Genomic DNA, 12225 nt, shown 5'->3' with positions numbered 1-12225 from the left:
ATCCTGCCTCGTCTTGACGTCAAGACGGGGAAGAAAACAAAATCTCGTATTTGAGTGCGCGTGCACGTGGGCTATTTTACAAACCCTGAGGTAAACAAACGCTTCACTTTTAGATAACGGCTTCCCGGACAGTGTATAATCGTTAGGCAATCATAACATACATTGATTCTCATGGAAAAGTGAAAATTGTGGGTCATGACTCCTTTGATGTTATATTGAGAATGAATTATCTATTTGTTTTGTGGTGTGTTTCTGGTTGCTGATAAAAAAAAATAGCTGACATATAATGCTGGATGACAGGCTGTATGTGGTGAAGCCTGAATTGGCACTACATTTCAAAGTGGAATAAACTAAATTACATATTAGAAAAAGATCTAGACACACATTGAGGAACCCAGCTATTCATATAGATACATCTGTCAGAGTTCCTATTAAAATGCCCCAGGATGGCATCTAGTGAACCTGACAGTAATTTTACCCTGTACTACTTTGGTAGGTCAGAGTAATGCAATCTCAGGACACCAGTTATAATCTGAGCCAAGATATTTAACTTATCTCACCTCTGCGGATCTTTCGTGTCTGGATCTCACACAAATATCTGTTTGTTCTTTCTCTTTTACTGTGCCTAAAACACCACAACCCCATTTGAACAATCTTAAGCAGAACAAAAACAGAAACACCAGTCAAAAAATGATACAAATAAATATCTAAATAAAGATAAAAGTCTGCCTCAGTTGTTTTCTCCATTAACAGTGTGGCATCTCTAACCCTGTTCTCACCATTTTATCTAACACATTTTCCACAATGCATTGGGAAGGAGAGCAGATTACATCTGTGTTTCTCATAATGCACTGCAGTGAAGGCCAGCTCTGTCATCTTGGGCCAGTTCGAGGGCCTGACCTGCTCTCTGTCCCCCACGCCATTACACACATCATTGCCTCACTCTAGGACTCCAAAAGACTGTGCCATCGACACACCTGTTGTCCCTTTGATTCCTTCATCAGTGTCCAGTGTGTCAGCTCCTCCTCCCCAGAGCTGTTCAGCCCCAGAGAGATCCAGCCAATCATCTCCTTCCGTTTCATGCTGCGCTTGTTGTAGACCGACAGGATGAGCGTGACGTCGGAGAGCTGGAACAGAGCGACTTGGAACACAAAGGTCTCCTTGTAGGTGGGGTTGGGTTGGCCTCGGCAAATGGACGTCTTACACTTCAACATCTCTTGCCCCATTGAGTTCAGTAGAGCCAGCTTTACATAAGTGTCTGAAACAGGATGTCAGACAGAGAACATTTCATACTATGACCAGTAGTCCTAAAACTTTTACCATCAAATCAGTGAAGACTCAGTTTGATTTGATTTGACCATGAAAAATTTGAAATGACTTTCCTCAGCAATTCCTTAATGATTTTCCTAATCATTGTTTTGATTTTGTTTTCTTAAAAAAAAAAAAAAAAAAAAAAAAAAAAAAAAATATATATATATATATATATATATATATATATATATATATATATATATATATATATATATATATATATATATATATATATTTTTTTTTTTTTTTTTAATATATATATTTTAATAACTTATTTTTACCCAATTTGGAAATAGTTTTTAATGGTACATTTCTGCTTTTTGTTTGATTTATTCTTAAAAACAAGAACAAGCTCAGTATTAGTGACAAGATAAAGAAACATAGTTTTATAAAATAAATATTTATTGTTTTAAGACTTTTTTTGCTGCAAAACAAGACAATAATTCAGATTTGAAAAAATGAAAAAAAAAAAAGTAAAGTAACAAAAATAAATTAATTACAACCATTTTCAGCTGGGAAAAAATACAAAAAGATAATACGGTTACAAAAACTGTAGGTTCGGAAGTGAGGAAGTTAAATTAAGTAACAAGATATAACATTGTGGTACAGCTTCTCTGCCACATGGAGGTTTTCTACACTACAGTTCCAGCCTGGCAACGCTTCAGTCTCTCAGTTTATCTGAAAAGCAATTGATTATTCCATTCATTAATACAGGCTGAAATTTATTGGCTGAAAATGGGCCATTAAGTTTCTTTTTTACATTAAAGCTTGGCACTAATCAATGCTCACTGATTAATAATTGAGTCCCGCAGCACTCCTCTGTCTTCTCCTTTCAGAACCTTTTGAACTGTGACTCTACATGCATTCAGAGCAGACTCTGCGGTAGCTCGAGGCCTTTCACTGGGTTTAATTCAGAGTGCAGTTGAACTCCTCTGAGCGTGCTTTCTGCTGCCCTGAATGAATACACTACAATACAACAGAAGTTAGTATTCTTTGTGTCTTTGTGTCAGGGCGACGGTTCTGTACCACGAGTCATCGAGAGCGGGCTTCCTGTGGAGGCATCCTGCTGTGTTTTCAAAGAAATGTTTCACTCTCCTCTAATAGAAGCGCTGATTTCAGAGATGGGAACACAGACTCATACCTGACACTGAGGAAATCATCTTCAGCTCCTCAAGCTGAATGTGAAAGGATTTAATTAACCATTAAGGAGGGTTGATTAGAATCTGTGATACAGTTATTCAAGAATCTGAACACTTCCTGCCACAGAAATCAACTTCTAGTAGTCTACAGTATATCACATTACTGTATATACTGTATATACACATAATCTAAAAAAAATACTAATTGAAAAAATAATTAAAATAAAGTGTTTTAAACACATTTAATTGATATCTTAAGTTAGCAGTGAGATCCACAAAAATATGTTTTGTGAAAAATAAAAAAGTCCTCAAATTCTCTACTCTCCAAATACAGAAGAATCTCATGGCAACAAGTCTATTTCTACATTTCTACATCTTTTAGGCAACGACCATTCACATGACAGGAAACATTCAAACGATCCAAGCAAATGATGGGGTAAATGTATATAAAAATCCAAACATTAAAGAAAAATGGTACAAACACCACTATAGGGGACAGAAAATAACAGCATACCATCCAACATAATGTCTAAAATAACAGCGTTTTAACCTTCTCCATGGATGAAGACCGAATGATTTAACATATTTCACATGTTTTCTGAATCTTCCTTCTGTATTGAGTTTTACATTAATTTGCACTCAAATTTTCCACAGGTCAAACCTTCAGCATCCATGTGGAAGTGTTCGCCTGCCTAAAAACTAGAATCGATGATGAAGAGAGGAAGCGTGAAAACAGAAAGATGGATGAACAGTCTGATGCTGATAAAGGTAGCCACATAAAACTCACCTCGGATTATGTACACCTGCCCACCTATCAAGTGCTTTAGACAACAGAACAAACCATCTGACAACAGGAGAGGAGTGACAGCAAGAGCAGAGGGGATCAGCAGAAATCAGGGAGATAGAGAGAGAATATCAACAACAGCAGGAGAAAAAGAGCAGGTCAGAAGGTTCAATGACATCACATTGGGTCAGATGTAACATGTTCATAAAGCACACTGCATCACTTCAGGTTAAGGGCCAATGCATTAGAAAAACATGCAGCCTTTATCACCATTTCATAACGCTATATAGAGAAACTATAGGGTGAATGTTGTTTGAAGGTATTTATGAGCAGTTATGAGTGCTTTCTGAAGGCTCTTATATTGCGCTCTTTGACTGAAGTGTGACAGAAGCTTGGGAAGGTTTGTTTAAGGCAGTGTTTATAAGAAGGGTGACAAAAATTATGGAGAGAGAAAGGTCAAAGGTAGAAGGTGACATTATTTAATCCTGAAAATCTTATATAAGATGATACAAGCAATGCAAGACTGATCTGATGGTGAAGCGCTCTGGAATGGCTATCTAAAGCAATCATGTTAAACAGCGTTTGGACTCACTGGGAGGTTTATTTGCTGCCAGGTTTTTAAAGTGGCTTCCTTTGATGACCTCCACAGAGAGACGTCCCGTAGTGGCATTGTACACAAGCCCCAGCAGGATCTCTGGTGCTGACCCCTGACCAGCAGAAGGGAACGACGAGGCTATCTCGCTGCACGATACATCTGACATGCTTGCCTGAGAGTCACTGCCCTGGGACAGACATAATCTTTGATTAACTTTTAATTATTTATATATATATATATATATATATATATATATATTTATATATGTACACTCACACACAAACACACAAACAAACACTTTTTTGAATCAAAATACAGTAATAGTTTGAAATTCTATTACAATTTATAAAACTGAATATATACTTGGCAAAGCTGAATTATCATTAGTCCTACTACAGTTTTCAGTGTCACTTTCAGAAATCATTCTGATATTGATTTGGTCCTTAAGAGACATTTGTTATAATTTCCAATGTTCATGAAAGAAGCTTAGTCTAGTAGTTTACAACTTCTGGACATAACATCTGATCACACTCACAGGTATGTTGAAGCAGGGGTCCAGTGTGATGGGCACTGACATCTTGCCTTGCAGGTTGAGTTTGGTGAGGTAGAACACCTTCTCCCCGAGAGCTTTCTCCTTCTTCATCCTGCGGATACTGTACAAGCGGAACCGGACAGCATGGTTCCCGATCATCTCCGACTCGATATGGCTGAAGTGAAATGTCTCTGTGAAGACAGGGCATGGGCCACGCTGGATGATGGTTTTCGCCCTCTGTTTTTTGGTGGGCAACAGCACCAGATGAACCTGCCAGGAGATGTTACCCATCCGTTTGAGAGAATGAATGTCCGTCAGAGCTGTTATCGTGACAGACAGACGCTGGTCAGATGAATCGTAGTCGAAGATGACGTCGAGAGTTCCATATTGAGCAAGAGGCTCAGGGTCATAACCTTTGGGAAGCTGAGCCACTGATCCACGTGCAGACAGATTCTACAGAGATTATTGATAGAAGAAATAGAAGATTTAGAGGGAGTACGTTTTCATCTGAGGCTTGAGGTAGTGCACGTCAAGTAGATGAATATGGTACCTGTGCAGGAGTTTAAATTTATATGGGCTCTTATTTGACTGCTTCAAATCCTAAAAACACATATTCGACGATGTATCTAAATATTGTCAATGATTGATGGCTAAGACTATTTTTTTTATTGCTGTCATTCATATAACAAAGTTAGACCGAGGATGTAATTCACTACATTCACTGCTGCATCACACTGCTTTAAACATTTCAGTTATTATGGAGATGTCTACAGCACATGCATATTAAATCATGACGCCGTTAGTGCATGCATCTGTGATTGTATGCATGTGACCTTAAGGTAAAGCAGAAAAATATTTCTATAATATATATTGTCATTTGTAAGTCGCTTTGGATAAAAGCATCTGCTAAAATTATATAGAATAATTTTTATTTCAAATGTATATATATATATTCATATGTTATTAATATTTATAAATAATAATTTATAATATATAACAATTTAGACTGTATTGATACTATAAATCTAATTTATGCAATAATATGGTTTTTAGAATATTCTTTGGTCATATCTAATCTCATCTAGGGTCACCAAGTGAATTAGACTGCCACTGGAGCTGCCTCAAACAAAACAGGTCCAAGAGACCCCTGGTGATGTGGAACTTTCATCTGTGCAGTAAGTGATTTTTGCATATACAAATTTCTTTACTGAAACACACACCTCTGGGCTGAGTACAGCAGTGCTGTCACTGGGTACATCTTCCTCATAGCCCTTGTTAAGGAAACTCGCTGTTTCCTGTGCTCCGCTGACCTCACTTGGACATTTTCCATAGCTGCGTCTGGGGCTCTCACTCCCATGGGAAAGGTCACATTTGGCATCGCCCAGGTCAGAGGGTGTGCATGACATGCGTGGTGACCCATCCTCATCCTGATAGGGTGGAGGCTGCAGCTCATCCAATGGTGGAGTCCGTCTCATTCGCTGGATACAGTTTACTGATGTGGAGGAAAGTCAGAGAGGTCCGTTTGGTGCCATTTAGACCAGTGTTCTCGAGCAATATGAAAAAGCAAAAATGTGGGACAGGAAATGGCAAATATCATCTTAAATAATTTAGAAAGCGCATTAATTGAAGTGAAAGTTTCTTTGAAGTAACTCTGAGTTTAGCTTAATGCACAATGGCAGAATGAAGCAGGATTGTGATCTCAATAACTCAATGTCATTCATTCTCACATGAGAAGGAAACTGCAGCCTTTATGAGATCAGATAGATATCTATTAGGCTTGTAATTTATTATACAACTTGTTATATGGCATTCAAAGCTCTCTAAGGAAAGCCTAAAACCAGAAACTATTTGAAACTCTCAGCTTGGTTCAAGAAAGGTCAAAATTTTACACACAATGTAGTAAAGCTATCCCTTACACCTGCATCTTCATAAATCATTCAGTTTTCCTCCAAGAGCTACAAATTGCTGCATATGTGTATGCATATGATTAAATTAAACAAATTGGTGCGTTTCATCATTTCAGATGCAGAAAATTAGAGGATATGCTGATGCTGCTTGTGGCTCTGTGAGACTTTGAAATTGAGATGAATGGCAAAACATGGCCTGATTTATCTGCATTCACCAATCACCGTACAAGTTAAACTGCTCTGTAAATAGAATGAACCAAATGGCTGTTGCCATAGCAACATGCTGCTGGTCAGGACAGGAAGATTTAGCGATCTCATAAATACAGTGCATTCTCCCTCTCACACACACACACACACACACACACACACACACACACACACACACACACACACACACACACACACACACTTCTGTTGGAGTGTGACTGGGATAACTGGTTCTGACTATTGGGAAGAGACATTGCTGATGCTGTGAATTTTCAAGTGAGGGATTAGTTATCAACTTTCTCTAAACTGCCTCACTTCCTACATGTTAGTTCTAAATAATAATATTTTTACTCTTTTTTTTTCAGTGGAAGCAATAACATCTGGAGTTCCCATGAACAATGTCACAAATTTACTAATGACCTAGAAATAAAGCAGAATCAGAAATATTACATTTTACATCACAACATTCCTAAAACAGAGAAGCATCAAGATTTGACAGTACGAAAACTCAGAAATAAAATTCACTTTTAATGAGGATGGAGAAAAGATTAAGATGTATAACTATAATTAAGATGATGGAGGAGCACATCCACTTGCCTTCTGTGTCTCAATGCTGAATGAGGTCTTTGATCATAAACACTAGCATTTACAACCTCAGGCTATGAACAAGAGCAAGAGAAATGTGTGCCCTGTATCTCAATGATGTTTTGATCAAATCTCGTGTCAGACATTTCTCATGTTTCAATTTGATCTGAATGCCTGAATATATGCCTAACTATAACTATAATATTCAGTATCATAAGGACTTCACTGAGCAATAAGTAACATGAAATTTACAGCTCAGTTAACTTGATTTTCCCAAGCAGCTTGCTATGAATGGTAAAGCTAATGTTTAAGTAAGGTTTTATAAGGCTCTTTGGATCTAAGAGCAAACACTCAGCTCATTTGTTATGTTTGAGTGTGTAAGAATGTCGGTATGTGTGCAAAGGATAAGTTTGTGTTTTTATATGTTTGTTAACATTCAAGCTATATATAAATGTGTGTTAGCTTCTCATGTATTATACAGATGGCCTGAGGCTACAGCCTCTTCTGCCTCCAGGAAAACAGCTCATGAGAAAAGCATGCAGCTCTATCTGTTTCTCTGTGCAGTAGTTCACATAAACAGAGGGGGAAATCAAAGAGACATATCCACCAGCTTCCTGCTTTTTTCTTTCTGACAGCGCATCCCTTCGACACATTTTGCTTCTTTCTCTTCATAGCCCTCTGTAATCTCTCCACTGTGTTTACTCTACTCTAAGGTGACCAGATTTCTGAAATAAAAAAAACGGGGACATTTCCTAGTTCAGTGATCAAAATAGCATTGAAATCTCACTTGTGATGATCTACTAGCTGATTAAAAAACAGGGATAATATACTTGTGTATATTTTCCGTATATTAAAATCACAATTAATAATTACAATGATATTTGAGGATCAAACTAATCTTAGTTTATTAATCAGCCTGCAATTCACCAGAAAGCACACCATGGAAAGTAAATAGTAACTACTAAATAGTATTATATATATATATAATTATGACTAAAACAAAAACATATTAAAAACAAAACAATAAATGTGACAACATATGATAAATAAAATGGTTATTTAACAAATACTTTAATATTTTCTGACAGTATTTAAGATTTTCACATTTTCAGCTGTGAGTGGCCTAATCACAACTTTTAACATTTTTCCAAGTTATTTTGTTTATGCTTTAGGAAATTTAACTTTACCAGTGGGGGTGTTATAGCTATAGTATGTGACTATCTTGAAACCAGTAACACTGTCTCTTTTGATAATTGACGATAATAGCGCTCTGCTCTACTCAGTTAGTAACAGCGTGTGACTAGTATGTAATCAGTAATGATTGCAGTGCCCTCTGCTGGTGAAAGTAATCATTGTTTTGAAAATTGAGTAAAACGGGGACATTTCCGGGGACAGGACACCAAAAACCGCAACCCTCCCCAGAAAATGGGGACGTCTGATCGCTCTACTCTGAGTATCTGTAGTGATTCCAGCAGAAATTTATAGCAGACAACTGAAATAAGCAATTGGAAGTACCAAAAAATAACCCTAATCCTGTCCATTACAGATGAACATTTTACAGCCATTTATCTGTTGGATATAAAAGCAGAGACCATAAAACACAGAATAACATGATAATCTCCCTTTTCGCAAGGAGCAGAACAGAACCAATAACTCTCTTACTCTGTTTTCTCATCTTTCTGTGTGAGTTAAACTAGTGTGTTGTGGAAGATAATGTGTTTGTATATAAGAAAGTAGAAAAAAGTGTGTTTAAAAAAATAAAATAAAGAAATCTTCCAAAACTGTCCTGATTCATTTGATATCTCATTATCTAAACCCTTTGCTCTCTGCAAGAGAAAGAGCAACCCACAGTTATTTTTTATTGAAAACAGGTTACTGACTGTTCTTAAAAAAAAAGAAAAGAAAAGAAATTCCAGTGAAAGACAAACATCCCTCAAAAGGAGATTTGTAGTTGAGCAGCGCCATCTAGTGTAATGGAAAACATCGTTTTCAATATTGATAATAATCAAGAAAAGTATAGAAATAAAATCAAGAAATGTTTCTTGAGCACCAAATCAGCATATTAGAGCGAAATCTTCTAGATCCAAAGCATTTCAATGCTAGTGTATAAAAATTCAGCAACCATTTTGGTTTGCTATTCGACCATGATATATTTGAAGCTAATTTGGATCACTACAAATGTAACCCAACCCCCCATCCCCAGAATTGAATCACTATCCCATATAAATGTCACATGAGCTGTGAGAAAGCAGTTTTTTGAGTGAGGTGTAAATTTACCATCATCTGCTGATGCCTCGCTGCTGTAACCATCGTATTCAGCTGCTAGGGGACAGTATTTCTGCCGTGTGTCCCAGCCATAGCCCTTCTGGTGGCGTGAGTTAGTCCCCGCTGAACCACCCTTGAGACCCTGCGATCGAGACACGGCCTCCTGGTACTGGCCAATCACCTCATCATCACTATCTGACGATGAGCAGTGATAGTCTGCATTCACACAACTCTTATCTGAAACAGAAAACGAGGAAAGAAAGGGGGACCATTTAAGAACAAAATGAATATGCATTTGTACTTTGAGCACAATAAGAAATAATTTGAGACCTCAATAATTTGAAGAGTTTTCTCAACAACTTATTTAAACACTGCAACACTGGTCACCAAATAAAGGCAACAAAAGAAGAGGAAATGAAGAGAAAATGTGCAATAATATAATAATATGACTTGATAAATATACTTTTGTAATAAAGACGACAGGAAATAGTGCTATAAAGATCTATACATAATGTCTTATTTAAATTCCTAAATAAACTAGGGGAATTCAATAGCATTGCCATACTGCAAACGCTTCAAAACAGATTTTTAACAGCTCTAATCTTCAGCACAAACACTAGAGGGCGATACAGTTCAACAATTACAAACATTCTCACATGGATGGTAGCACGCAGGTAGTAATACAGTGTCTTTTTTTTTTTTTTTTTTTTTTTTTTTTACAAAAATTATCAATCAACATCTGTAGAACTTCAGTTTGAGAGGGCAAGAGAGGCAAGATGCATTAATAATTTATGCTGAAGAAAGAAAACCAAATCCCCTGTATTTTTTTTTACACCGAAAGCAGAATAAAAGAGAGACAGGGAGAAAAGCATAAAACAGAGATGTATATTAGGTGTCAGCAACTGCAGAGAGTTCAAGTCTTCCCATAGAGATAAAAGGGAGGGAAAGCAAAGCACCAGTTTGACCACAGCAGAGATCATTCTCACTGGATGAAAAGATCAGACAGACCAGATCAGTTTCAAAGAGTCCAGGTGGATTTTAAAAGACAGGAAAGATGGTGGCTAGCTTTTTTAGACACAGTAATCCAGTGAAGTTCAGATAAACGGGGGGAAAGTCAACAGCCTCATCCTCTCACCTTCAGCACATCACAAAGTAGGAGGTGAGATATCCCAGCATGCTCTCACTCAAACAACTGCTACACAGACGAGTCAGAGAGGTCAAATCTCACATTGTCACGACAGTAATTTATGCTTTTACAAAATCAGCCACAAACCACACACAGACTGAACCAAAAAATGAGCGAAATTGCCTTTGAGCAAAATCAGATGTGCGTATAATATGATGTATAACTGTAATTATGTATAATGATTGTAGTTTATGCAGCTGTAATTTATGCAGCAGATGGTTCAGTGAAACATTGACACCAGGTTCAGAGTTTTCGTCCAGCAAATTTACTCTACTAGAGTCTGATCAATCTGGCAGCGAACATAAGGAGATGTTCCCCTGAGACAAAAAGCAAAGGATTTCTATTCATATTTTTTCCACAGTAAACCCCGCAAGGGAGCTCCTTTCTGGCAGGGAGTCAGGACCTCAGAGCAGAGACATGAAAAACTGCCAGTCTGACATTACCCTCAACTGGCCATAGACATAAAGCACAGCAGGACACTAAATGACTACAGATGACATTACACACTGCCACAGCCAGTGAACACTGACACTTAACACAATTAATAGTCAACATTTACTAGTATATATTTACTTATACTGTATCCTGTGTTCTGATTATACAGCAACATATAACACACATTCTCCTCATGGTTCTCAACTGATTCAGGCTCAGGATCCAGAATCATTGTACCAATGCTGGGTATACAATACTACTTTTGTCAAGACACAAGCTATTCCTAATTTAATGTAGTTTAACTATGGTCGAGCTACTTTTCTGAAAATAAAATATAAATAAGAAATTATTTAACTAAATATATATATATATATAATTTTTGTTAAAGTACAAACTACTACAAGGTAATTACTATATATAGTATATGATTCAAAGGTTTAGGCAGAAAGAAAGAAAGAAAGATATTAATACTGAAACAATATGCATTAAAACTATCAAAAGTGACAGTAACTTCCTTTTATTTCTCAAAAAATTCTGTTCTTTTGAGTTTTCTATTCATACAAGAATCCTGATCGGAGTAACCACAAAAATATTAAGCAGTACAACTGTTTTCAAAACTGATAATAAGAAGAAATGTTTCTTAAGCAGCAAATAATCAGAACAGAATGATTTGTGAAGGATCACAGGCAACGATATTTTATTAAATTACTTTTATTCATTATTAAACAGTTATTTTAAATCTAAATATTCCACAAGATTACTGATTTTATTGTATTTTGGATCAAATAAATGCAGCCTTGATGTGCATTAGAGACTTAAACAATCATACACATTCCAAACTTCTGAAAGGATCAGGAATACAAACAGTAATGTTCATTACAGTTCAAATTCACATTCAGCATTGTTGTTCTCTGCTCTTCATGCAACCCTAACAAAACAAATATTCCATTTTTTACATCACAACTTAATGAAGAACCGCTGCACTATGCCACAACATTACAATTTCATGTTTAGTACACAGCCATGTTTATTGTGCTTTGGCATAGATTTGCCAAGTCAAATAAGTCCAAACGTCCTTATCCAGTAAATGTCATTCTGATTATGCCACTGATTCTGATGATGGGCAGAGTTATGTAAAGTGCTGTGTGTGGGCAGCTCAGTGATGCCTGGATTCAGAACCTGTCTGTAGGATGTGTGTGTGCATGTGGGCATTAAGTGCCCCTGTCAACAGTATAAGTGTGTAGGTGTGAGGTAGGAGAGCTTCATGGTTTAAACAAAA

General features: G+C 36.9%; 1 protein-coding gene across 1 annotated transcript in view; it reads right to left on the bottom strand.

The window, feature by feature from the left end:
• Positions 1–480: 480 nt before the first annotated feature.
• Positions 481–12225, bottom strand: part of LOC132110303 (synaptotagmin-14-like) — a 31701-nt gene continuing 19956 nt past the window's right edge. The window contains exons 4-9 of the mRNA XM_059516869.1: positions 9338–9562; positions 5582–5853; positions 4365–4814; positions 3827–4016; positions 3238–3294; positions 481–1258 (exon numbers count right to left, since the gene is read on the bottom strand). Of these exons, the coding sequence (XP_059372852.1) occupies positions 945–1258; positions 3238–3294; positions 3827–4016; positions 4365–4814; positions 5582–5853; positions 9338–9562 (1508 nt within the window). The 3' untranslated portion in view covers positions 481–944. The remainder of the gene's footprint in view (positions 1259–3237; positions 3295–3826; positions 4017–4364; positions 4815–5581; positions 5854–9337; positions 9563–12225) is intronic.

Source organism: Carassius carassius, chromosome 30, assembly GCF_963082965.1.
Source record: "Carassius carassius chromosome 30, fCarCar2.1, whole genome shotgun sequence".
Taxonomy (NCBI): domain Eukaryota; kingdom Metazoa; phylum Chordata; class Actinopteri; order Cypriniformes; family Cyprinidae; genus Carassius; species Carassius carassius.
The sequence above is the reverse complement of the archived record's forward strand: the minus strand, read 5'-3'. Positions and strand labels throughout refer to the sequence as shown.